This window comes from Rhinoraja longicauda, chromosome 17 (genome assembly GCF_053455715.1).
Source record: "Rhinoraja longicauda isolate Sanriku21f chromosome 17, sRhiLon1.1, whole genome shotgun sequence".
Lineage (NCBI taxonomy): Eukaryota > Metazoa > Chordata > Chondrichthyes > Rajiformes > Arhynchobatidae > Rhinoraja > Rhinoraja longicauda.
The window spans coordinates 43537045-43564978 of NC_135969.1; the positions used below are offsets into that span (position 1 = coordinate 43537045).

A 27934-nucleotide genomic window follows, 5' to 3' on the forward strand; every position below is an offset into this window, starting at 1 on the left:
TCAAATGTCTCCCCTTTCATCTTAAGTCTGTAACCTTTATTTTGGGCTCCCTGCCTTGTTGGGAGGGGGAGGGGTAGGACGGGGGTGAGGAAAGAGGAGGGTGGTGGAGGGGGGGGCGGAAGGGGGAAGGGTAGGCGGAAGGGGGAAGGGTAGGCGGGAGAGATGGGGATTGGAAGACTCCATCATTTGACTGGCAAATTGGGCCGAAGGTTTTTTTCCCCCCACACTCTTTGACGACAACACCCAGAATGTGTTCCCTGCTCTTCAGAGTAGTGCTGCGGGTTCTTGGTGGTCCATCTGAGAATGCCCCAGTTGATCACCTTGGCTGAATGGTTACATCTGGAGCAGTGCAGTCCTCCCTTAGAGCAGCATCGTGTCTTAAATACCTTTGCGCTCGTTTAACCCATTCACGGTGAATAGGTTACGTACCAAGCCTCTTGTCCAACAAGGTGTATTGATTGCCTGCCACCCTCTTCTGTCCAGTTGACCATTCGAGATGCCCTGACCCAGGCGATGGATGAGGAGATTGAGCGGGATGAAACGGTGTTCCTGCTGGGAGAAGAGGTGGCACAGTACGACGGTGCTTACAAGGTGAGGCCCGGCTCGTGTCTAAACGTCTGTCGCATTGTAAGAGTAGCTGTAAATGTTTGGTGCTTGCAATTCTACAGGTGAGCCGCGGACTGTGGAAGAAATGGGGAGATAAGAGAATCATGGACACTCCGATCACAGAGGTACGTGTCAAGTCAAGTTTATTTGTCACATACATATACACGGTGTCACTGCAAGGATGCAATGTCCAATTTGCATTTAATACCATGATACTCAAGTTGTTCAACCTCTCTTTCAGATTGGCTTTGCAGGGATTGCAGTTGGTGCTGCCATGGTATGTAACTTCAAAATGTTGTATTTAACTTGCATTCCGCACATACAGTTGTACACCCACAAACATCCTATTAGGAAAAGGCCTGTTTACTAAAGGAAGCATGTTTGTTTAGTTTAGTTTAGAGATACAGCACGGAAACAGGCACTTCGACCCACCGAGTCCGCACCGACCAGCGATCCCCGCACATTAACACTATCCTACATGAACACACAAGGGACAATTTGCACTTATGCCAACCAATTAACCTTCAAACATGTACATCTTTGGAGTGTGGGAGGAAACCGAAGATCTCGGAGAAAACCCAAATGGACACGGGGAGAACGTACAAACTCCGTACAGAAAGCACCTGTAGTCAGGGTCGATCCTGGGTCTACGGCGCTGTAAGGCGGCAGCTCTACCATTGCGCCACCGTGTCGCAAATTGTTAAAACAGAAACAATTTTTGCAGTCAACAATAAGTCTCCCACGCTCAAATTTGATCTCAAGACCAAGCTGGAACTTTGCTTGTTTCCACAGTCCACAGGAGTTTGCTGGGGGAAAGCAGGCAGGTCCACAGACGAGGCTCTATAAAGGCATCCTGCAGGTTTGGGGCAAGTGAGATTGGGAAGCAGAGTAATCACACAATGAAACGTCATTATTCAAAAAGGCAAACTGCTGTAGGTCATAAAATAGTGCAATGCACATGTATAAAATATAGACACAAAGTGCTGGCATAACTCAGCAGGGCAGGCAGCACTGGAGAGAAGGAATGACCCGAAACGTCACCCATTACAGAAATTCCACTCTCTCCAGAGATGCTGCCTGTCACGCTGAGTTACTCCAGCATTTTGTGTATCTTCAGTGCAAACCAGCATCTACAGTTCTTTCCTACGCATATATATATATTAAAGATTATACGTGATGCATTAGAATGCAAGATTAAAGGTCCACATCAGATTTTGCCTGCTGAACATGTGAATGTTCTTTAGTGCAAACATGGCCTTGGAAGGGCAAGGTTGTTTAATGCTGGCTCCTCCTTCCTCAGGCTGGCTTGAGGCCCATCTGCGAATTCATGACCTTCAACTTCTCGATGCAAGCGATCGACCAAGTTATCAACTCTGCTGCCAAGACCTACTACATGTCTGCAGGTGCAGTCTCTGTCCCCATCGTCTTCAGAGGCCCGAACGGCTCCTCGGCCGGAGTGGGGGCTCAGCACTCTCAGTGCTTTGCAGCCTGGTACAGCCACTGCCCCGGGCTCAAGGTGATCAGTCCTTGGAGCGCAGAAGATGCAAAAGGCTTGTTGAAATCTGCCATTCGAGATGATAATCCCGGTTAGTTCTTAAAGTGTTTTGTTTTGGGAAGGTGCTAGATAGTTCAGTGCACTCTGGGCTGCTGACATGCAATAACTGCCTCTCTCAACCAAGTATGCTTTGAAAGCTACGCAATTGGCTTTTAAAGCAGCAAATGGGACAAGCTTAGATGGAGAAAAAACAGACACAAAGTGCTGGAGTAACTCAGCGGGTCAGGCAGCGTCTACCTGATCCACTGAGTTACTCCAGCACGTTGTCTTTTTTTGTAAAGCGGCACCTGCTGTTCCTTGTGTCTAGATGCAGCATCTTGGTTGGCATGGATGAGTTGTCCCAGGGCTTGTTTCAATGCTGAATCACAATTGATTTTTGATGCCTTTGTTTTAGGAAAATCCATATGCAGATGGTTCTGCTATAACGCGATCATTGTGCTCCTCAGAAACTTTGTGTGTTATAGAAAATCATGTTTCAAATGCACATTAACAGTTATTTTTCTGCTCAAGATTTTTTTTTTAAACGTCTTTTCAATAGCAATAAGTTTATTATTACTGCAAGCTAACAATACTAAAGGCGGCGTGATGCATTGTTTTATCATTGCACAAGTATCAGTAGAAGTGAAGGTAGACACAAAATGCTGGAGTAACGCAGCGGGTCAGGCAGCATCTCGGGAGATAAGGAATGGGTGGTGTTTCGGGTAGAGACCCTTCTTCAGTCTGAAGAAGGGTCTCTACCCGAAACGTCACCCATTCCTTCTCTCCCGAGATGCTGCCTGACCCACTGAGTTACTCCAGCATTTTGTGTCTACCTTCGATTTTAACCAGCATCTGCAGTTTTTTTCGTACAAACTTTGAAAATTGGATCTCTTCTAATTGTTATTTAATACACGTTCCTTCTTTCAATGACTGTGAATGGAATTGCCTGTAAAATGTTGGAATTGCCTGTAAAATGTAAAACATATACATAAGGTGCATTGACCATTTGTTATCTTGCAGTTGTGTTCCTGGAAAATGAATTGATGTATGGTGTGCCCTTTGAAGTTTCTCAGGAGGTCCAGTCCAAAGACTTCCTTATCCCAATAGGGAAAGCCAAAGTGGAGAAAGCAGGTACATAGTCGTGCGCTCAGAGCATTTGAACTCAAGTTATTTTCATTTGTTTGTTTTTTTAAAAATGCTAAATGCTTCAGTTCTCAGCAGAATGAAACATGACCTTCTGCCATCACACGTCCAGATTTTGGGATGACTTGTGTTTCCCATGTAACTCAACTCTTGCCTTAAGTAGTTTCCGTCCACTAACACTGAGCAGGTTGTGTGGTGGGATGGCTTTTCCTTCCACATCCGCACTCAATCCAGGCTGGTCTTGGGACAGCTCATCCTCATTTGCCACCAAAGACCGTGCTGCAGTCCACAACTGGACTACTTCACGCCATCGCGCGGGATCCCGTGGTCTCCGCTAGGGTACCGCCATCGTGCCGTTGGAAATACTTTTGAGGCCTTTAGAATTTGCTCAATCTATCCAGAACTCTGCATGGCCTTTTTCTCCACACTATTGAGCGGCAGTGGCACACTTGTTTTGTATAATTTTAGTTTCAGATTCTTTTCCCGATGCTGCTTACTGAACCTGTATCCGGGTGAATGTGTGCAGTTGATGTATAATCCAGGTACGTGGTCTCTTGCAGGAACCAATATCACCTTGGTTGCACACTCCAAGAGTGTGGGCAATTGCATGGATGCGGCAGCTGCTCTTGCAAAGGAAGGCATTGATTGTGAGGTAGGTGGTTGCAAAGACAGACTCGTTCAGGAAAGCTGAAATGGAAGGGTAAATAAGAGAAGCTTGCTATTCTTCATCGGCCGCCTGCCCCAGCATCGTCTGGCATGTTAGCAGTGATGCTGCACTGCCTCTTAGTGTTATCATCATTCCCTCCACTGCTCTAAATGGTCAATAATGATTTGGCTGGAATCCAGTACTGGAAGAGAGGGATAGTTCTCCAGCTACACAATGGGAAGAGCAGGCCCTGTAAAACCTCGGTCTATCAGTATTAGTCCTCTTTAATATGATGTGTCACAGAGGGGTAGAGCATGAAAACAGGCCCTTCAGCCCAACCTGCCCATGCTGACCAAGATCTACACTAGTCCCATCTGCCCAAGTTTGGCCCACATGCCAATAAACCATCCCAATGTTCTGCATGTAAGGGAAACGATGCTGGTTTACTCAAAAGCATCACAAGTGGATGAGTGCAGCCATCTGACTGATTGCCAATCCAAGGCATTTCACTGGAGGTGAATTAAACGCCGTTGGAAATAATTTATCTGCAGATTGCAATTTTAGGTCTTGCCAGGCAATACAGACTCAAACATTTTTGTAAATACCTTTTAATTCTTGTTTACCATAGTTTCAAGTCAATTATGTAGCTGGCAATAATTGTCGCATTCAGCAAGCTGTTTTAGTAAAGACCACTTCGATGTGTTTCATAATCTTACAGCACAGAAGCAGGCTCTTGGACCACCCGTCCGTGCTGACCAAGGTGCCCCATATAACCTCGTCCCATTTGCCCACGTTTGCCTTGTATTCCTCTACTTTTGCTGTCTGTGTACCTGTCTGCAGTGTCTTTTAACTGCTGTTATGGTACCTGCCTCAACTACCTCCTTTGGCAGCTCGTTCCATATACAGATGCTCCCCGACTAACGAAGCTTCGACTTTACAATGGTGCAAACGCTGGGCAACGGCAGCGAGCCGCAGCTGGCTTCTGGCCACGTGATCAGGTGTACTAAAGGCATTTCGATGTACGATATTTTCGGTTTGCGATGGGTTTATCGGAATGTAACCCCATTGTATGTTGAGGAGCACCTGTACCCAGCACCTTGTGAAGCTTGTGGCATCTTGTGTGAGGCCTTCACTATTGTTTGTCACATGTAGTTCTTTTCACTCCAGAATGGTATGGCAAAGTTGTGTCCATCGGTACAATCCTACTTTCATTATGACCGTCCTTGACTCGGGGAACCTGTCAATGAAACAATTGGTGCCATTTCAGGTCATAAACATGCGCACCATCAGACCCATGGACATGGAGACGATCGAAACCAGTGTGATGAAGACTAATCGCCTGGTCACAGTTGAGGGTGGCTGGCCACAGTTCGGAGTTGGTGCTGAAATCTGTGCCAGAATCATGGAAGGTAAAGAACTACTTCTATACGTAGAGGATAGAAACATAGAAAGTAAGTGCAGGAGGAGGCCATTTGGTCCTTCGAGCCAGCACCACCATTCATTGTGATCATGGCTGATCATCCACAATCAGTAACCCATGCCTGCCTTCTCCCCATATCCCTTGATTCCACTAGCCCCTAGAGCTCTATCTAACTCTATTTTAAATCCATCCAGTGAATTGGCCTCCACTGCCCTCTGGCAGAGAATTCCACAAATTCACAACTCTCTCGGTGAAAATGTTTTTTGTTGTTGTTGTTTTTTTTGCAAGTTTCCCCACGTTGGACATAGAACAGCAACCAAACCCCTCGGCTCACAATGCCTGGTTACACTGATCTCACCTGCCTGCTCATGATTCATATCCCTCTATTCCCTGCACTTCCATGTGCTGCTGTGATACCGTTAAACACTACTATCGTACCCGCCTCCACCACCACCCCTGGCTGAGGGTTCCAGCCGCCCACCAATCTGTGTAAAACTTGCCGCGCACATCTCCATCAAAGTTCCCCCCTCTCACCCTCGTCGCCATGACCTCTGGAGTCGGACATTTGCACCCTGAGGAAAAAAAGTTCTGTCTGTCCTGTCTATGCCTCTCGTCATTTTATATACTTCTCTCAAGTTCTCCCCTGAACCTTTAACGTTCCAGAGAAAATAATCCAAGTCCAACTTCTCCCTGCAGCTGAAACCCTCTAAACCGGGCAGCAATCTGCTCCAGTCTACACTAGGTTTATTATTAAGACACTAATATGGTAATTTGAATCAAACTTATTTTGCAGTCTTGTTCATAAGGCCATTTCAGCAGGATCAGGCCATTCAGCCCATCAAGTCTACTCTGCCATTCAATCATGGCTGATCTATCTCTCCCTCCTAACCCCATTCTCCTACCTTCTCTCCTATTACCCCCTGACACCCGTACTAATCAATAATCTTTCCATCTATGCCGTAAAATTATCCATTGACGTGCCCTCCACAGCCATCTGTGGCAAAGAATTCCACAGATTCACCACCCTCTGACTGAAGAAATTCCTCACCTCCTTCCTAAAGTAAAATCCTTTCATTCTGAGGCTATGACCTCTGGTCCTAGATTCTCCCATTAGTGGAAACATCCTCTTCTCATCCACTCTATCCAAGCCTTTCACTGTTGAACTGTAATATAATATTTCATTTTAGGCCCAGCGTTTAATTACCTGGATGCCCCGGTGGTGCGGGTGACAGGTGCCGATCTACCCATGCCTTACGCGAAGATCTTGGAAGATAACAGCATACCTCAGGTTAAAGATATCATTTTTACAGTCAAGAAAATACTCCATGTGTAATGGTATCTTGCTTTTTATTCGTCTGCCATCACTATTTAAAGAACTTCACTGATCTCTAATGTAACTTTAGTATTTATGTCATCCTGCAGTCAAGGTAGAATGTGCAAAATATTTGGTTCCAGCAAGACTGATTGTTGGCAAATAATTTCAGAGAGGACTTCAGATGCATCGGTAAAACGGTCCAATATCAATAGTGCTGGTTTATTTCCTAGTCGGTGCACATTTGAAATGCTGGCAAGGGAGGAAGTCTGTTTAATCTGAAGCATCACACATCATCTCACTAATGTGCAAATGTTAAAAGCAGCCCTCAAAAATAGGATTATAATATCGTTCAAATTATGAAGAAGGAAGAAATGTAATGCTGTTATACTTTTGTTTCTGTTACTTTTATAACTCATATTGCCGGTCCTGTTACTTTATCGTTTTTAACAAGTAAATTGCAAATCTCAAATTTTAAGCATTATTTTCCATCTCTCTATCAGTAAAGGGATTGACATAAGCCCTTAAGTTCATTTGTAACAATGAATCAATGAAAACAAATCAATGACTTCATTTAACTTTAACGCTTTGATAGATTATGATATTCAATTTGCATTATCCACTCATTTTTTTAAATTGTGTTGTCTTTGGCCAATTAATTTGTGAAACTGTTACAGTATGTTCCTTTGGACTATTTATGAAAGTTTTGAAAGACACTCCGTGGTTTAAAAATTAACCTATTGCGAAATAGCTGTGCTGTTTGAGTTACACAATTACAATTATACCATTGTGCGTTGTTGTTTTGTAATGTATATAACAGCATTGAAATTAGTTGAATGAAATTAAAAGTTCTGAAAACAAAAATCCTATTCCTTTTTAACAAGAATAAGTCGCTATCCCTTCCAAACTGTTTTGCAATTACAAGTGTCGATGTTACTGTGAGTACGTGTATTTACTGATCACAGTTCCTCTTGTTTGGTGAAACAAGAGTCAAACTTCAGTCGGGAATTTTGACCTTGCCTGCAAGTCAAGCAGGCAGAGCTGTCCTGACTGCAAGGTTTGTTTAACGTCATTAGTTTGAAGCGGTTGGATTACCTTTCTCTCGAGTTACTGATTTACGAGAACACCAATTTCCATTTGTAAATGATAAGCCTGTGTTGCTGCAGTGGATCCCAGACTGATATTGTATTTATTGTTGCTTAACAAACTTCATTATTTTGAAAGTAGTCTGAAGGAACAGAATTTAGCTGCATTTGATTAGTTGTCTTTGCAGAGGCTGTAGTCTAGTATTTCATATTATTCAATGGATGTCAGAGTGTAGATGAGGGATCTTGGTTGGCATGGGCAAGTTGGGCCTTTTTCCATGCTGTATGACTCTATGAATAAGTGATTAGTTATGGAGTTTGTCCTTCATCATTGCCGATGTGTGTTGCCAAGGGTTTTGATGTGTGTAATGTATTCATTTGATTTTTGATATTTAGTGGGTAATGCTGGCTGGCCTCTGATGTGGAGGTTAGGAGTGATTACCCAAAGATGATGCTTGTGGTTGAAGACAATGTTGACATTGGGGATCCACCATCTGTGGAGATGGAGATATGGGTAAGAACACCTCATGTGTAGGAAGGAACTGCAGATGCTGGTTTAAACTGAAGATAGACACAATAAGCTGGAGTAACTCAGCGGGACAGGCAGCATCCTTCTGTGTCTACCTTCGATTTAACCAGCATCTGCATTTTTTTTTCCCTACACTTCCTTCTGTCCCTTCTCGACCCAAAACATCGCCCATTCCTTCTGTCCAGAGATGCTGCCTGTCCAGCTTTTTGTGTGTATTTTCTGGCGTGTACCTCATGGCTGGATGTGCTGGTTCAGGTGGTTTTCAAATGATCCTTTCGCCGTGGGAATGACAGAACCTTTTTCCCCAGTGTTCCCCAAAGACTTGAGGGCATAGATCTAAAGTGAGAGGTGCAAAGTGTCAAGGAGATGTTTGGGACAATGGTTTGCACAGAGTGGTTGGTGGGTGCCTGAAACTTGCTGCCAGGGGTGGGGGTTGTGGCAGATATGATGGTGGCATTTCAGAGAGGCATGTAGACATGGATCACATGCAGGCAGAGACCAGTTTAAATGTTCGCTTGGGCGTGCTGTATTGTTCGATGAATGCTTGGTTTTGGCTGCAGCACATTGCTCTTGCTATTTGGGTTACATAGAGCAGTTTCACCAGGTTGTCTGTTCCAGATTTAGCCAACTGGTAGTGATGGATATACCAGGCCTTGAGGTTAAACATTGTGGGGAAAGGCCGTTCACTGATATTGAGCTGCTCGGTTCTGAATCTTTCTCATTTAGCACAGTAATAATGAGAACCTACCTCTACATCTTTCTTACTCAGCATCTCAGATCGGGATGGAGGATAGGAATGAATTGAAAGAACTTGTCAATTAGTGTGGTAATTAGAAGCCGGCAAGTTTGTCAACTTCAAGGTCATCCCATCTGGTGTTGCAAACACAGTATGATTGGCTGACCATGCCTTGGTTTCTTGACACATATTTAGTGGAAATACAAATGTTAAAGCACAAATTACCTTTTGTGTAACTTCATTTCTAAAGTAATGGATCCATGGTGGAAGATTCAACTTCCATTCTCTGAGCCACAGCTAGGAATGGAAAGTGAAGTTAATGTAGACATGAGGATTTGCAGATGCTGGAATGGGTGCAGCAAGAAACACAAAGTGCTGGATGAAGTCGGCAGTTCAGGCAGCACCTTCTGAAGAGGGGTCCCGCCCAGAAACATCGCCTGTCCATGTGCTCCAGAGCTGCTGCCTGACCTGCTGAGTTACTCCAGCAATAAATGTAATGCATTTCCAGCCCTGACTTAACGGTTTAGAAAGGTGCTCCAATTTGCATTTTCACAAGACTCCAAAGAATAGTGAATTGCCAAGATAATTATTTTAATAAAATATTAAATGAATATCTAATCATTGTTTACAAGAATTTTGTACATATACTATGAAAAATGTCTGCATAGAAACAGCTGTTTCTTTTGTTTATACAGTAAAACAAATCTTTAAAGTGCACTTTCTTCACAAAATCAAGGTTAGATTACAGTCAAACTACAGCAAATTCTTAAGATACATTATTGCAAATTAGATTGCTGCCATCTTTGTATTACCACAAGGTAAACGTATTGCAGATTGCTGGCTCCACAGTTACAAGTGCTTAATGAGAGACGTTTAGAAATATAGCAATGACCACAAGGGGGAAACACATTGGCTGCAACATATTGCATGTAGCTTCATCAATAGGAATGATTGTCCCATACAATAGCCCAACTCTTGCCCCCTTATCTCTCACCGCCCTGGCTGGCGAGGTTGTGTTATTTGATGGTGGGGGTGTTGTGATCACGTGTCGTCGCTGGCTTGAGGTGCCCTTTCTTAAAGCTTTGAATGGAGCCGAGCAAGGCCCCCCTGCCCGTCCCATTGGCAAGAGGCATGGACTCAGATGGCAGCGGCACCTCACACTTGTGAGACGGGGGAAGAGCCGGAGCTGCAGGGATGGAGGGAACGGCTGCAGGTACGAAGAAAGCATTCAGTCAATTCACACGTTGTAAACTTAAAGAACTTTCCCCGACTGACTTAACAATTTACCGGCCTTCGCAGATGTTTCTATTAATGTTCACGATCCAACATCACCATTAACAAAGGAGTTTCCTTTTATTTTTGTGTTCTAGAATGTTACATTTGTTTTACTTTTTGGCAAAACTCCACCAACCTTCCCATTCTGCTTTAAGCAAAGGTAGATGGAGCTTCGGGCAACTTGTTCAGCTCATTTGGTAAAATGGACAGTACACACATTACCTACTAAACTTAGCCTTATTACCACTGAGGCCAGTTGATGGGCATTCATATTCCTCGTCCCAATCACTCCATTTTGGTTTGTGTAAAATTCTTGTGTGGATATTTACGAGGATGTTGCCAGGACTAGAGGGTGTGAGCTATCGGGAGAGGTTGAGTAGGCTGGGTCTCTACTCCATGGAGCGCAGGAGGATGAGGGGTGATATTATAGAGGTGTATAAAATCATGAGAGGAATAGATCAGATAGAGGCACAGAGTCTTTTACCCAGAGTAGGTGAATCGAGGACCAGAGGACATAGGTTCAAGGTGAAAGGGAAAAGATTTAATAAGAATCCGAGGGGTGACTTTTTCACACAGAGGGTGGTGGGTGTATGGAACAAGCTGCCAGAGGAGGTAGTTGAGGCTGGGACTATCCCATTGTTTAAGAAACCGTTGGACAGGTACATGGATAGGACAGGTTTGGAGGGAAATGGGCCAAGTGCAGGCAAATGGGACTAGAGTAGCTGGGACATTGTTGGGTCGAAGGGCCTGTTTCCACACAGTATTAGGCAGTACAGAGCATGGCAAGGGGGACCAAGCACTGTTGCCTCAAAAGAAACAAAAGGCAATTTTCTTTTTGAGTTGGTTGTTTAAAACTTAACTTTTACACAACTTTAACATATGCTGTAGGATGTGGATCGTGTGAGCACTTGAATAATAAAGTGTATCGCAGCTTGCCCTTCTGATATTTACCTTAAATTGGTGCAGGCGCCTAATAACGACACACGGGAGTAAGATGGAAAATAATAATGGCATCGCATTTAAAAGATAACTCATGAAAGAAAGCACAGTTCCATGGTTGATTTGTTCTTGGAGAGGAAAAAAACTGCAGGTGCTGGTTAAAATCGAAGGTGGACATAAAAATGCTGGAGTAACTCAGCGGGTCAGGCAGCATCTCGGGAGAGAAGGAATGGGTGAAGTTTCAGGTCGAGACCCTGCTTCAGACTGATGTCAGGGGACAAAGTCCCGCCCCCTCCCCTGACATCAGTCTGAAGAAGGGTCTCAACCCAAAACGTCACCCATTCCTTCTCTCCTGAGACGCTGCCTGACCTGCTGAGTTACTCCAGCATTTTGTGTCCACTGTTGATTTGTCCTTTCTCATTCTTGTTATAAAGTTACTTCAGTCCACGCAGAAGTGAGTTTGAAATGGTCACAAAGGAAGAAAGTCTACAAGCAGGTGGTCTTTACTAACAGTCACAAAGGGTACAACAGTGCAAGGTGTGCTTTAAAGACAGTGCTGGTTGTAACATACCAGGCTAAATGCATTTAGTGTACTATGTACAAACATGCAGTCATCATTAAATAGCAACAGATGGAGTTGTCACAGCCTGAACAAGGTAAATAAGAAACAGCATCACCTTCATACAAGCTCCTTGTTTAGTTTCAGATTGGATGGAATTAAGAGCTAAGCTGAATAATCACTTTGTCTTAGCTTCTGAGTTATTTGTACTACTTCAACATCTAGCCATTACATAATTTTACACAGATTTTTGAAGCCACCGATTTCACTTCACTCCCACTACTAGAACTATTAAGGTGTTTAATTGAAACAGGCAATTTACAGCACTAAATTCCTTTTGAGTACATCAGTGCAATCATACCATGAGAAATACTGAATAGATTATCAAAGTGAGAATAACTTGCTGTAAAGTGTTTGGAAGCATTTTCAGTGATTAATGAAATTAGATATATAGATCATTTTTAACCTTTAGTCTAGAAAGTTTGGCAACACAGCTGTTATTAATAGGCTTTGGAACGGGGAAAAGGGGAACATTCAGATTTTTAGAATGCAACCCGGAATTCTTGGTTTTAGGAGGAAGAAAGAGAGAACCCCAAGCAATTCTGTTGTGAAAAATGCTAAAGTCACATCACTCTATTGTTAATCCTCTTAATCGATCAGTTTAACCCACAGCTGTGTGGAATACAATGCATCCAAAATAGTAAACTACTGCTCTACTGATGCAATGATCCATTGAGACTATGATGGGAAGAGTTGGTACCTCTCAGTGAAGACACCTTCATCCTCTTTAATCATTCAACCTTGTGGGCAAAATGCTCAAGTTTGAACTGAAACCCTGTCCTAATTAGTTGTAAATGCCTCTGTCCAACCAGGGCAATGAAACAATGGGGAGGACGTAACTCATTAGTCATTCCTGGAAGTCCACAAGCAAATGTATGAAAATCAGATTGTGTTGCTATTGTGGGATAGTAATAGACCCAAGTTCACTCCTCTTATAAGTAATTCCCACAGCTGTTACATCTCACGTTTCCTCGTGCAAGAATATCCCTCCTTTACACCTGTACCCCAATCTTTACGTGTCCTTTATTCTCCCCACATTTGCAACAGCAATAGCTGTCCAATGCATTCATTCATCACAACCCACGCCATAAACACAACGTCCTCTTTCACTTGCTTTTGTGGTCAATATCACTACTCAGAACTACGTTCACCACTGCTGTTGATCTGTAGCATGTTCTTCGCAAATGTCTGCACAAAGAAACATGAGGACTCTTACAAAAACAATCCTGCAGGGCATCGTATGATTAGCTTTGAATGAAACCTTGTTATCTCTCTAGATTACTGCAGTGTCAGTGAACCGTATTACTGTGTAATTCTCCCCTGTTTCCACTCTTTAGCAGTCACACTATCCATCCCTTCACCCCTGTAAAGCATTATTCTCTATATACTGTTGCACCTCATGCTCACCTTATAATATACCGAAACAAATAAAATCACTGCTCTTTCAAACTCAGGTGCTTTTGATCCTCCATTTAACGCAGTACAAGTAGTGTGGTTACTGGACTTTCTCACCTCCAATATCAATAGCTAAATTTCCACATGGAACAATCTTTTAACACAGTCCTCCTACAAATTCACAATACTCCAGATGAACAGAATTAGACAAATTGTTCCTGGACATTCTCCTAACTCTCACTGTACTCCAGCATTACCAGAGTAAAGTTATCTTGTGCGTGCATTTCCCCCTTTCCCATCTTTAGAATCTCCACTTCTACATCCCTTCTGAACACTGTGTTTCAGACATCAAACCCTTCCCTCCACCATTAGTGGCCATGCTTACAGCCCACCTGGCATCGCACTTTAAGACTCTGCTTTCTCTAAATATCTGGTCACCTCACCAAGATTTCTTTCGCAAGGCATTAATTGTCAAATAACAGACAGTGTAAGTACCCCAACGTGGCACATTAAAGTTGCCGTATAAATTGCAAGCTGTTTTTTAGCATTTGCTATACAAGCTCGAATCAACTACTCGTTGGCAAGCCTCGACATCCAAGACCATCTCAGAATTCGAAAGAGTGAAAAAGGAAAAATATGACTAAGAGCCCAGTAAATAGGATTCAGTGACAAATATACAAATCTGTTTAAAATAGACCCTACCCACACCCAGAGTGACTGTGATGCAACAACAAACTGATTCACCTTGATGACTGTGACCTCTTTCTGCCACCTTTAAGTTTTTAGGGTGGTCTACATTACCCCAAAGTAAGGCTCAAAATGGTGTGGGCTCTACAGCAAAGACAGCATAGGAAGAAAGAACAGGCAGGTCATTAAACCTGATCAATACACAACACACAAAGCAATGATATTCTCGCACCTGATGGGTTACCAAAGAGAAAGAAGACACATCTTTTATTACATACAGGGGTCATACAGATCTGTGGCAGAGTCTTGTGTCTCTTCCCAATGCATTTCACTTCATTAAAAGCATCAACGTCTAGAAACCCCAGTCGGTCCCCCACCGAACACTGCCCCCTTTTCTAAGTGGAACATGCAGCCAGTTATTGTACATGGTTAATTTATATTCACCAGATCTCTTAAACGAGAGTCAGTGAGAACATTATTATTTTGTGTCAATAAACTTTCCTCGGATCATCTTTATAAAAGATGGGCCAACTTTAGCAACTTTCCTTCCACAGATACTGTATGAATTTTAAATGAAGGTAAACCTGCCTTTCCCAATTGACCAGAAATGACATTTTATATTCATGGCAAAAGATGCCATAACAAAAGATCTTTCATTGGCAGTTGATTGTCATTGATAACTACAAAATACTTAACTTTAGCATGGAGCAACAGGACAAAGTCAGAATGCTTCCATGGAATCTGGACACGACAGACTGCATCCCATCTAAAATAAATGTTATTTCTTTCCAAGCGTTTCAAGCGTTTTATTGTCATATGTCCCATAAAGGAACAATGAAATTCTAACGCAGCCTACTTTCTAGGTTTAAGTAGAACTCTACATTTAAGAGCAGGAATCATCATACATTTCCCCCTCATATATAGTTGTGCAAGTAGAGGCTTAAGTCTGGTCTGCAACGATTCTGTTCAATATATTTATCAACTGGTGCAAGGAATGGATTATTAATCCTGATGATTCAACGGGAAATACACAACATGGCATATAATGGGACAGTCCCACAAAAAATCCCCCCCCCCCCTTGTCTATTTAGCCACACTAATGGAGGGTAAAACAAAGGATTTTTCCCTTCTTTTTTCCAGCTCTGGCCCATGGATAGTGTCCTACTGAAGACAGCCACTGTGTCCTGTGTTAATGAACTCAATGTGCATCTGCTACTGAGCCTCAGCTCTGGAATGGACACATTTGGGTGTTTGCCATTACTTCTGGCACATAATACTATCCTTAAGTTTAGGTTTATTACTGTCACGTCTACCGAGGTACAATGAAGAGCTTTGTTTTGCATGCTATCCCATCAGATCAGATACACTGTACATAAATACAATCACGTCAAACTCAAATAAAATAGATGGAGAGCAAAGGGGCAGATACAGAGTGCAGAATACAGTTCTCAGCATTGTAGTGCACCAGTTCCAGAGACAAAGTCCAATGTCCGCAATGGGGTAGAGGTGAGTCGGAATGTATCCTTTATCATGGAAGGGCCGTTCAGAAGCCTGATAACAGAGGGGAAGAAGCTGTTCCTGAGTCTGGTGGTGCGTGCTTTCAAGCTTCATCTGCCCAATGGGAGTGGGGAGGAGGAAGGAAAGAGAAACAAAACAGACACGAAGACAACCTCCTAACAAAGTTGGAGGAAAGAACTGCAGATGCTGGTTTAAATCAAAGGTAGACACAAAATGCTGGAGTAACTCAGCGGGATAGGCAGCATGTCTGGAGAGAAGGCGTGGCGTGTTCTTCAGAAGGGTCTCGACCTGAAACGTCACCCATTCCTTCTCTCCAGAGATGCTGCCTGTCCCACTGAGTTACTCCAGCATTTTGTGTGTATCTCCTAAAAAAGGTCCTCCACATGCATGAACAGCCACTAAGAACAACGTGCTACAACACCACCATAACCCCATCCTTTTGGAAGTCCATTAATGGTTAAGAATATGCTCACATCCTCCCTTAACAAAACATTTTTCCCGACAACCAAATGACCACCATAATCTTAATGAAGCTTCAACTTTCCTGGTTACAATCAACAGGATAACCCCGTCACCAAGATCCTCTGATTGCTTAATTACCTCTGCAACATGGTTTAAATCCCTTATCCGTGGTATAAAGCAGACAGGAAGTTTGGAGAGGGATTTATAATATGCTTTCCTTCAAGCAGTTGGCACATTAATAGCCATACGAAAACTGCATCTAATTGAATCTAATCATACAACTGCAAAAAGTGTAATATGAAAATGAAAAAATGTAATGTGTTCCATTAACATGACTGATGAACAAGGAAATACAAATTGGTATTGCTTGATAAAACAATTTTTTTTTTCTTTTTGTTTTAACACTAAGCTCCACAATTCCTGACAAGCAATGCTGATAAATTACTAATTGGAAAGGAAAAGGAATTAAAAGCAAGAACTTAGGAAGCCAATAAATACATTGTTTAAAATTTGCACCGGTCAGATTTTTGGAACTCAGTTTACGGGAAACATTCTGCCATTTAGGACTGCATGAAGACAGATAAGAATGAAAGATTGAAAATGTAGATGCGGCAAGACTTTGACATCTCAGCGACTATACCACATCTTTAGCCCAATCAAATGGTGGCTGAGCATCTAAAGCCGACCTTAATGGAGAGCGAACTAGCATTCGTGAATGGTGGGTGGGCAGTGTGAAACGTCGGCTGCAATAATAACCATCAGCAACAGTGAACTGATGGACTGTATTTTCAACACACTCTGCTTGCCCAGTGCTGTATAACAATGCATGGGCTCGGGGTACAAGGTCTATATGTTGGTACAACACCCTCTGATCAAAGCCGACAAATTCGTCACAACACGTTACTCATTCTTGGTTATTACCCACGACATCGATTGCGTAAAACAAGTTCAGACAATATACTATTTCAGGTAGAGGGACACAAGGAACTGGAACCGATGCTGGAATCGAGCAAGACACAAAATGCTGGAGTAACTCAGCGGGTCAAGCAGTATCTCTGGAGGAAGTGGATAGATGGCGTTTCACGTTTGGGTCTGATGAAGGGTCCCAAGACATCACCTATCCATGTCCTCCACAGATGCTGCCTGACCCGCTGAGTTACTCCAGCACTCTGTGAAACATCACCTATCCATGTCCTCCACAGATGCTGCCTGACCCGCTGAGTTACTGCAGCATTTTGGGTTTTGCTTGAATAAATATGAAACAAAACACAATTACTGGAATAATTCAGAAATTTGATTAGTTTTTACAATAATAAACATGTCACTAGGTCCTAAAATTAGGAGATTTACATCTTGCTTGATGCTCAATAAAAGGTTTTCTTGCCAAACACATCATTGTGAACTAAGGTTATTGATTACATGACTACGCTTCCGAGTTTTACCTACCCATTGATGGAGGAGTTGGCGAAGATGGTGATGTTAACGGAGAACTAGCGCCAGAGCCTAGAGGGAAGAGTCGTGAGAAAGATATGAAGTTTACACAGCACGTTGCTAAGCTACATTTTCTACAATAATACATTTACAAAATGCTAAAGGAACAACTAGAGGGGTTTAGAATCTAGATTTTCTTTACATTTCAGTTATATACTTCCAACAGAACTACACAGTTTTGTCTGAGAGGAGCTGTTATTTGTATTCTTATCTACTTCAGGAGTCTGTTGCATTGTTAACTCCTGCTCTTGAAGGCTAAATTTCTACAGGACATACAGATGAAACATTTTAACGTCAATGGCTGCTAATTGTGACTGCTATTCGATTGACAATGGAAAAGGCTTACAAAACAGTTCTATTCATCACCAATAATAAACTGTGGAAAAGCTTTGAGTCGTGCTCTCAATGCCTTCAGATGACTTCCAATGGATTTTTCTCATGCTACATGCTATTTAGTCCAGACTGTACATTTCAATTGACATGCATTGAAATCCTTTAAGAAGATGCTTGGGGAAAAAACTGTCTCCATATAAAGAAGTTAAATAACCTAAAGAAGAAACTTTAATTTATGATCCTCTGGTTTTTGATAATGGCCCATTTATCTGAAATTTTCATAAAACATTGAATAGTAGAGCACAAGAACAGGCCCCTTGGCCATGACGTCTGTGCTGAACATGATGCCAAGGCCATATCTTATCGACCTGCACATAATCCATAGCCCTCCATTCCGAGATGGACACAAAGTTCTGGAGTAACTCAGTGGGTCAGGCATCACCTCTGGAGAACATGGATAATGGCGTTTTGGGTCGGCACCCTTCTTCAGACCATTCCCTGCCTGTCCAGATGCCTGCCCTTGTACCTTCAATTTCACCATTTAATCTAACGTTGTTCACTGCACATAACCATGTAACATAATTTGCACAATTTGACTTTGTAATAATCAATAGATTCAGGAATGCAATCAGTCTGAAGGAAAATGCAACTTCACCATTTGGTACCAGGTACAAGCTTCAGTATGTTGATTCACATCTTGTCTGATTTTTGAGAATCCTTGGTCTAAACCAACCTTGGTACCAATATTCTGTCGCGTGGGTTGAAAATTAGCTATCTTGTTTACAACTTATAAGGAACACCAGTCACCCAGCACAGAAACAGCTGGCCCAAGTCATTCATGCCAACCAAGTTAGAAACATAGAAAAATAGGTGCAGGAGTAGGCCATTCAGCCCTTCGAGCCAGCACCGCCATTCAAACATAGAAAATAGGTGCAGGAGGCAGCCATTTGGCCCTTCGAGCCAGCACCATTCAATATGATCATGGCTGATCATTTAAAATCAGTACTCCGTTCCTGCTTTTTCCCCATACCCCTTGATTCCATTAGCCCAAAGAGCTAAATCTAACTTTCTCTTGAAAACATCCAGTGAATTGGCCTCCACTACCTTCTGTTGCAGAGAATTCCAGATTCACAACTCTCTGGGTGTAAACGTTTTTCCTCATCTCAATCCTAAATGGCCAACCCCTTATTCTTAAACTGTGTGACCCCTGGATCTGGATTCCCCCAACATCGTGAACATTTTTCCTGCATCTAGCCTGTCCAATCCTTTAAGAATTTTATATGTTTCTAAAAAGATCTCCTCTCAACCTTCTAAATTCCAGTGAATATAAGCCCAGTCGACCCATTCTTTCATCATATGTCAGTCCTGCCATCCCTGGGATTAACCTCTCTAAACTAGTCCCATTTGCCTGCGTTTGGGCCACTTCCCTCCAAACTCTTCCTGTCCATGGACCTCTCCAAGTGTCTTAAGTCTATTCGGAAATTGATCAAAGAAAAAAAAAGAGTAAATAATTCTTAAATTAAGAAATTTTCACTGTGCTACAACTAAAACTAATTCCGGAATAGAAATCTCTTCTAACAAATGTATTACTGGATATAATTTTTATTTCAATGAACACGTACCAGAATTTGCATTGTTTGAGTGGTTGCTTTTAGCTGAGTTATCGACTTCATTCTCAGTCAGAGACTGCTTTGACTTCTGTTTGCAAGGGAAAAAAACGTGTTTGAATCGTGGTGACAAGGACACAGGGCACAACCACAGCATATTCCATCCATGCATCACAGAGGCAGCAACTCCACAGTGCCATGCAGCACTCATTAAAGGTGGCCATGCAGCGAACAGTGAACAGATCAACTCGGGACAGCTGCAAATTCATTCAAAAAGCCAGAGCACCAGTGAAATAAGACAATTAAACCTCGACTGAAGCAAGTTTTGTTACCTTGGCTTGCTACAATAGAAGACAGAACAGAACATTATTAGGAAAGAAAATTTTAAGCTTCATTAGAACATTTGACAATTAATTTAAAAAACAACATGCATATCAAAATAAGAAACAGTTTTTCATAGAAATTTAAAATTGAAACAATTCCTGGTATTAGTTGGATATGAATGAGAAACTAAGGTTTTTAGATTTCTCTCTCAAGGTATCGAGTTTAAAGGCAGCTGATGTCAAAAGGAATACAAATTTGCATAAAAGGTTTAACAGTCAAAATCTCTCAGATTAATGCACCTTTCTGGCCAAGATCTTTCTTTTTTTCTTCTCTTCCTCTGATCCATGGTGAGACTGAGCTCTGGCCAGTCTTTTATGCCGGTGAATCTTCAGGAAGAAAGACAAAACGTAAATTTTGGTTTCAAGTTATCCTGAAAAATTCAGGTAGACACACAGTGCTGGAGTAACTCAGCAGGTCATGCAGCATCTCGGGAGGAGGAATGGGTGACGTTTCGGATCTCGACCCGAAACGTCACCCATTCCTTCTCTCCCAAGATCCTGCATGACCCGCTGAGAGTTTACAGAGGACAATGAAACCTACAAACCTGCACCTCTTTGGAATGTGAAGCACCCGGAGAAAACCCACGCGGTCACAGGGAGAACGTGCAAACTCCACACAGACAGCGCCCGAGTTCAGGATGGAACCCAGGTCTCTGGCGTCCGCGAGGCAGCAGCTCTACCCGCTGCGCCACCTTTTGCTCTCTTTTTCCCTCCAACTCTGCAATTTACAGCATATTTGTATTCTCACTTTCCCTGCTACGATAATGCACCAATGACCCGACACATTAACTTTGTTTCTCTCTCCACGTGCACCACCCGACACTCTGAGTATTTCCTACATCTGCATTCATTCATTTATTATTCCAAGGAAGGACTTGTTTGACTCACTGCTTTCTGTTCCTCGCTTAGCCTTTTCTCCATGCACTCCTTTGCTGCTTTCAAAGCTTCTTTCAGCTTACTGGGTATCTGCCATGGCAAAAACAAAACAAAAAAATAAAATAAAATCACAAACAAAACACACAGGAAATGTTCCCTTTTCAGGTCAAATACATAAAAACTGGTTGGGAAATGATTTTCATTACTAGATAACTGGGTAGTGACCATCTCCTTCAGGCCAGTGGTGAGAGGCCGGTGGATGTTGTCTACATGACTGCAGAGATACATTTGATAATGTCCCGCACAGTACGCTGATCCAGGAGATTAAGATGCATCAGATGCCCAGGGACTTGGCTGTTTGCATTCAGAACTGGTTTAGCCATAGAGCTCAGAGGGCATCAGTGGAAGGGGGTTGGTTATTCTGGCTGATGAATGACTTGGATGAAAATGTCGATGACTTGTAGGGGGGTCACAGTGGCACAGCGGTAGAGTTGCTGCCTCACAGCACCAGAGACCCGGGTTCCATCCAGACTGTGGGTGCTGTCTGTGCGGAGTTTGTACGTTCTCCCCGTGACCTGCGTGGGTTTTCTCTGAGATCTTTGTTTTCCTCCCACACTCCAAAGACGTACAGGTTTGTAGGTTAATGGGCTTGGTGTATGTGTAAAATTGTCCCTAGTGTGTGTGTTAATGTGCGGGGATCGTTGGTCGGCGCGGACTCGGTGGGCTGAAGGGCCTGTTTCCGCACTGTATCTCTAAGCTAAACTAAGTTGATTAGTAGGTTTGCAGACAATGCGGAAATTGGTGGATTTGTGGACATTGGGGAAGACTGTCAAAAGTATACAGCGCGACATAGATCAGTTACAGAAATGTATAAGAAAATAACTGCAGATGCTGGTACAAATCGAAGGTATTTATTCAGAAAATGCTGGAGTAACTCAGCAGGTCAGGCAGCATCTCAGGAGAGAAGGAATGGGTGGCGTTTCGGGTCGAGACCCTTGAAGGGTCTCGACCCGAAACGTGACCCATTCCTTCTCTCCTGAGATGCTGCCTGACCTGCTGAGTTACTCCAGCATTTTGTGAATAAATACCTTCAGTTACAGAAATGGTCGCGGAATGGCAGATGGAGTTTAAGTTTATTGTCTCGTGTACCGAGGTACTATGGGAAGCTTTTTGATGTGTGCTATCCAGGCAAGTGTGAAACGTTGCACTCTGAGAGGTCAGTTGTGAGGGGAAAGTGTACAGTTTAAATGGCATAACCCTGAACAGGATTTTTGTAGAGGGATCTTGGGGTCCTCAGAAAACCAATCCTCCTCTCCCTGAAGGTGGCAACACAAGCAGATTGGCAAAGGTGAGGAATATGCTTGCAACAATTATGTTTGATTTAATTCAATCTAAAAAGAGTTGCCATTAACATTGTCACATAAATCTACTCAATGATGACAACGTTTCTTAGTTGATTTTTGCACAAATATTTTCTCTATCCTCTAAAGCCGTTCCTTTGGGCTGCCCTATCCATGCCAACCAAGTTGGCAATTGGTCTTGTCCCATTTGTCTGCATATGGTTCATACCCCTTCATTCCCATCCATACAACAGTCCAAATGTCTTTCAAAAGTTGTAATTATATCTGCTTCTTTAGTGTAGTTGAGAGGTAGGGCGGAAACAGGCCTTTCGGCCCACCGAGTCCACACAGACCAGCGATCCCCGCACACTAACACTACCCTACACACACTAGGAAAGGGCAGGGGAAGAGAAAAGACATTCTGGCCTTCCATCACAGTGAGGAGGTGACTGGAGGAGACTCACTGTGATGGATGTTTATTTTTGTTTGGTGTTGGTTTATGATTGTGTGTTATTGCATATTTTTATTGCTTATTTTTATTGGTCTTATTGTTGGACTGTGGGTAATCTTTCATTTCACTGCACATTTATGTGTATGTGACAAATGAATTGACTATTGACAATTTACATTTATACCAAGCCAATTAACCTACAAACTGTACTTCCTTGGAGTGTGGTAGAAACTGAAGATCTTGGAGAAAACCTACACAGGTCATGGCAGAACGTACGCACTCCGTAGACAGCACCCGTAGTCAGGATCGAACCCGGGTCTCTGGCGCTGAGGCAGCAACTCTACTACTGTGCCACCGTGCCGTTCTTCCAGCAGCTCATTCCAGATTTAGTGACCCTCTTAAACCTCTCCCATCTCACCTTAAGGCTATGCCCACTAGTTTTACAATCTTCCTTCCTGGGAAAAAGACAGTAAGCATTCACTTTATCCATGCCCCTCATAATGTTGTACACTTCAACAAGATCAGCTTTCAGCCTACGCTCGAAAGAATAAAATCCCAGCCTCTTCCCATAACTCCGGCCCACATGTCCAGATACATGATGGTGACAATCCTTTCCAACTTGATGACATCCTTCCTACAGCTGAGGGACCAGAGATGCACACAGTACTCCACGTAGTCTCCCCAGTGCCTTGTACAGCTGCATCATGATGTCCCAGTTAGAGTAGACTTACCTTAAACTGGGGCTTCTCAGCATTAAGCAGCACAACATCGACAAACAATCTGAAAGAAAGCAGCACCAAACAAGTCAGGGTTATTAAGACATTATTTTATTTGGAAAACTTACACGAGTGGTTCATTAATATTCAGCACAGCTGGAGCAAAGAGTAAAGCATTCAAAAGAAAAATATTGCAATAGGTTCAAAATATAAGTGAGTTACCATTGCTAAAGGCCAACAATCAGTCAGTCAGAGAGCATTGAAACAGGCCCTTTGACCCAACTTAGCCATGCCCACCAACATGCCCCATCTCCGCTAGTCCCACCTGCCCCTGTTTGGCCCGTACCCCTCTAAAGCTTTCCTATCCTACTCAGTCCCTTGAGTTTTAAACAAAATTTACATAAAATCTCAATTAGATGAAGAATTATTTTAATATATGACTCAGAAAATACAGCCATTTGTAAGGTCATGGTAAAACTTGGTATCACAGGCAAAGCATAAACTCCATTATTTGGAAGTTTTACATCCCTCAACCAATATGGCAGATAAATCACTTCTACCAATTGGCCCATTTGAAACGCACACATTTAGCATCCAAATATACTGTCAGTAGCCCCTACATATCTCTCTTGTTCTCAAGCTCCACCTTTGACCAGTCCAAGCCAACACAAGAACATCTGCTCATTCAGTCAGCCTGCTATAGATAAGCTTAGATACCAAATCACAAAGTGCTGGAGGAACCCAGCGGGCCAGGCAGCGTCTGCGGAAGGAATGGCCAGACGACGTTTCGGGTAGGGACCCTTCTTCAGATGCTGCCCAAGTTCCTTCGGCACTTTGTGCTTTGCTCAACATTTCAGCATCTGCAGTTTATTGTGTCTCGATGATAAATACAAATTTTACAACATTAACGATGTTTATCCTAAACGCCTGTCAGAAAAATTCTAAGAACACACAAGTGGGCCAACTACCCCCATTAAAGCGGGTCACAAGTGATAGGAGTAGAATTAGGCCATTCGGCCCATCAAGTCTATTCCGCCATTCAATCATGGCTGATCTATCCCTCCCACCTAACCCCATTCTCCTGCCTTATATAGATATATAGAGATACAGCGCGGAAACAGGCCCTTCGGCCCACCGAGTCCGCGCCGCCCAACGATCCCCGCACATTAACACTATCCTACACACACTAGGGACAATTTTTACATTTACCCAGTCAATTAACCTACATACCTGTGCGTCTTTGGAGTGTGGGAGGAAACCGAAGATCTCGGAGAAAACCCACGCAGGTCACGGGGAGAACGTACAAACTCCGTACAGACGGCGCCCGTAGTCAGGATCGAACCCGGGTCTCCGGCGCTGCATTCGCTGTAAGGCAGCAACTCTACCACTGTGTCACCGTGCCTTCTCCCCATAACCTCTGACACCCGTACTAATCAAAAATCTATCTATCTCTGCCTTAAAAATAACCACTGACTTGGCCTCCTCCACAGCCCTCTGTGGCAAACAATTCCTCAGATTCACCACCCTCTCACTATAGATTCACCACCCTCTGGTCCAGCTGTGAGATCATAGCTGATCTGTAACCTATGATATGCCTGCAACTCTTTGTATCACTAATACCATTGATTGACAAAAATCCATTCTTCCCAAAATCCAAGCTCCAATTTATAGACCACATCCCATTGGCCCTCGATATTTTTAACTCGTCTCTTCAAAATGTGAACCATGTTCTGCAGATTCTGGAAATTCCACTCTTACGTTTTCCCACTTGTGGAAAATCTAGCAGTGGCCGTTACCCACATAGCCACATGGTTTCTCACGGCCCTTACACATTCTGAACTGGACACTGGTCATCAAAAGAGCACTTCCTCTTTGTACAAGTCAGGAATGGCCGTGCGCACAATCGGGAATTGTTGTACACAATTATACGCTGCATCAGACTGCTAGTTAAACTAATCCGAGCTCTAAATTGGTCTTTTCAAATGGGGATTAAGTACCGACTGTACAATCATGCGTTGGCAAAGCAAGAAGATCAGGAGTTCAGGCACATGCTCAGCATCACACTAGTAAAACCAATTGAAGCAGTTAACTATCAACCCTGTTGGTATAGAGATGGCACTTCAGATACACACACACGCACACACACACTCTTTTTCAGCCCACTCCATAAGAGAGAATGAGGGAAATTCAGAAGTTGCAGAAATTTTGAAGTAATAAAATGCTGAATCAGAAACAAGTTTGAATTTTATAATTAGAATTATTTTTAATAAGAGGTACATGAGGAATGTTAAGTTACTGGTATTGTATCTTACAGCATCATTCCTTTCCATTTCTGCAAGTGTTGCTCAATAACAATAAAGTTTTATAAAAATTCTACTTTAGTTTTGGAGATACAGAGTAGGAACAGGCCCTTCGGAGTCCGCGCCGACCAACAAGCACCCAGTGAAAACCCACGCGGACACGGGGAGAACGTACAAACTCCATACAGACAACACTCGTAGTCAGGCTGGAACCCGGATCTCTGGTGCTGTGAAGCAGCAACTCTACCGCTGCGCCACTGTGCGGTCCCAACTATCCTGGAAGGTGCCACAAGTGGATAGAGTGGTATACAAAGTATACGGTACGCTTGCCTTCATTAGTCAAGGCAAGGAGTAGAAGAATCAGGCAGTCATGATGTAGCTTCATAGAACTATGGACAAGCTGCATTTGGAGTATTGCGTGCAGATCTGGTCGTCCCATTACAAGGAGGAGGTGGAGGCTTTGGAGGGGGTGAGGAGGAGGTTTACCAGAATGATGCCTGGATTAGGGAGTATTAGCTACAGGGACGGGTTGGACAGACCTGGACTCTTTTCTCTGGAATGCCGGAGGTTGCAGAGAGTTACCTAATAGAAGTAGATGAAATGAAAGGCATGGATAGGGTAGACAATCACAACCTATTTCCCAGGATGGACACATCAAAGACTAGAGGGGCTACCATTAAGGTGAGAGGGCAAAGTTTAAAGATGTGCATGGCAAGTTTTTTTTTTTTAAAGGTTTTTTTTGGTGGTGGAGGCAGATTCGCTAGTGGTGTTTATGATTTTTAGATAGGCGCATGGATATGCAAGGAATGGAGGGATATGGATATGATGCAGGTAAGTAAGTGTTGGGTGGTAGACACGAAAAACTGTGTAACTCAGCGGGTCAGGCAGCATCTTGGGAGAGAAGGAATGGGTGACGTTTCGGGGCGGAACCGCCCCCTCCTCTGACATCAGTCTGAAGAAGGGTCTCGACCCGAAACGTCACCCATTCCTTCTCTCCAGAGATGCTGCCTGACCCGCTGAGTTACTCCAGCACTCTGTGAAACGTCACCCATTCCTTCTCTCCAGAGATGCTGCCTGACCCGCTGAGTTACTCCAGCATTATGTGTCTACCTTCAGCACATTCAATGTGGGCTGAAGGGTGTATCTTTATTGTTCTACATTCCATGTGCTGCCGGCCAGTGGACAAAAAATTACATTGGTTACGTAACAAAGGAACATTGAAATGCAGAACAGTTTGACCATAAATAAGCTGAAAAAACATTACACTGACAAACCTCATCCAAACCGCACTCATCTCCTTGTGAAATTGAAAATTAAATATAGCCGCAACACGGTGGCGCAGCGATAGAGTTGCCGCCTTACAGCGAATGCAGCGCCGGAGACTCAGGTTGGATCCTGACTACGGGCGCCGTCTGTACGGAGTTTGTACGTTCTCCCCGTGACCTGCGTGGGTTTTCTCCGAGATCTTCAGTTTCCCCCCACACTCCAAAGACGTGCAGGTGTGTAGGTTAATTGACTGGGTAATATGTAAAAATTGTCCCTCGTGCGTGTAGGATAGTGTTAATGTGCGGGGATCGCTGGGCGGCGCGGACCCGGTGGGCCGAAAGGGCCTGTTTCCGCGCTGTATCTCTAAATCTAAAAAAAAAAATCCTCATACATTCCCTAAAAAACAAATACTGAACTGAAAGGTTGTCCACTTACGGAGTTTCTAACAGCTGGGCGACAGTCGGCATGCTTGCTCTCCAAGCCTCTGCAGACAGGATGGACTGCAACACACACACTGGAAAGAAAATGCACATTCCTTCCTCAGAACCTTCCTGACCCGTGCACAAATTTATTTTAAACCAATGAAAACAAAACCCAAAAAATAAAATAGACACCAAAGTTTTCTCAGCTGAGCAAGTGGATTAAACGAGCAATGTCTGAAGGACATGAATGGCCATTCACATCGCAGCAGATAACACATTTTCCTTTCATTTAAACAATAGACAATAGGTGCAGGAGGAGGCCATTCGGCCCTTCGAGCCAGCACCGCCATTCAATGTGATTATGGCTGATCATTCTCAATCAGTACCCCGTTCCTGCCTTCTCCCCATACCCCCTGACTCCGCTATCCTTAAGAGCTCTATCTAGCTCTCTCTTGAATACATTCAGAGAATTGGCCTCCACTGCCTTCTGAGGCAGAGAATTCCACAGATTCACAACTCTCTGACTGAAAAGGTTTTTCCTCATCTCAGTTCTAAATGGCCTAACCCCTTATTCTTAAACTGTGGCCCCTTGTTCTGGAACACACATGACCACCGTTACACACCTCATCACTGACTCCATCTCTGCAGTAAATGCATGTCTGTCCCAGACTACTTACATCCTTAATGTTATATTTAAATTTTACTAAGAACACCTAATGATATAATCATACCATCACGAAGGCTCTCTATTTATTACTGTACTGCGGTACTCCTGACAATAATATACGCCTAAGACAGATACAAAATGCTGGAGTAGCTCAGCAGGTCAGGCAGCATCTCTGG

The 27934-nt window shown here is 43.3% G+C and overlaps 2 protein-coding genes across 3 annotated transcripts in view; one reads left to right on the forward strand and one right to left on the reverse strand.

Moving 5' to 3' along the window:
• Positions 1 to 7627, forward strand: part of pdhb (pyruvate dehydrogenase E1 subunit beta) — a 10802-nt gene extending 3175 nt beyond the window's left edge. The window contains exons 3-10 of the mRNA XM_078414586.1: positions 484 to 591; positions 669 to 731; positions 848 to 883; positions 1907 to 2192; positions 3161 to 3271; positions 3844 to 3935; positions 5197 to 5338; positions 6537 to 7627. Of these exons, the coding sequence (XP_078270712.1) occupies positions 484 to 591; positions 669 to 731; positions 848 to 883; positions 1907 to 2192; positions 3161 to 3271; positions 3844 to 3935; positions 5197 to 5338; positions 6537 to 6682 (984 nt within the window). The 3' untranslated portion in view covers positions 6683 to 7627. The remainder of the gene's footprint in view (positions 1 to 483; positions 592 to 668; positions 732 to 847; positions 884 to 1906; positions 2193 to 3160; positions 3272 to 3843; positions 3936 to 5196; positions 5339 to 6536) is intronic.
• Positions 7628 to 9600: 1973 nt separating this feature from the next.
• Positions 9601 to 27934, reverse strand: part of pxk (PX domain containing serine/threonine kinase) — a 39674-nt gene continuing 21340 nt past the window's right edge. The window contains exons 12-19 of one of the 2 annotated variants that reach the window (XM_078414585.1): positions 27105 to 27183; positions 23119 to 23167; positions 20609 to 20686; positions 19961 to 20047; positions 19353 to 19428; positions 17353 to 17409; positions 14041 to 14070; positions 10083 to 10218 (exon numbers count right to left, since the gene is read on the reverse strand). In XM_078414585.1, coding sequence (XP_078270711.1) covers positions 14054 to 14070; positions 17353 to 17409; positions 19353 to 19428; positions 19961 to 20047; positions 20609 to 20686; positions 23119 to 23167; positions 27105 to 27183 — 443 coding nt within the window. In that variant the 3' untranslated portion in view covers positions 10083 to 10218; positions 14041 to 14053. Of the gene's footprint in view, positions 10219 to 14040; positions 14071 to 17352; positions 17410 to 19352; positions 19429 to 19960; positions 20048 to 20608; positions 20687 to 23118; positions 23168 to 27104; positions 27184 to 27934 lie in introns of both variants that reach the window. The other variant, XM_078414584.1, reaches the window with a different exon arrangement.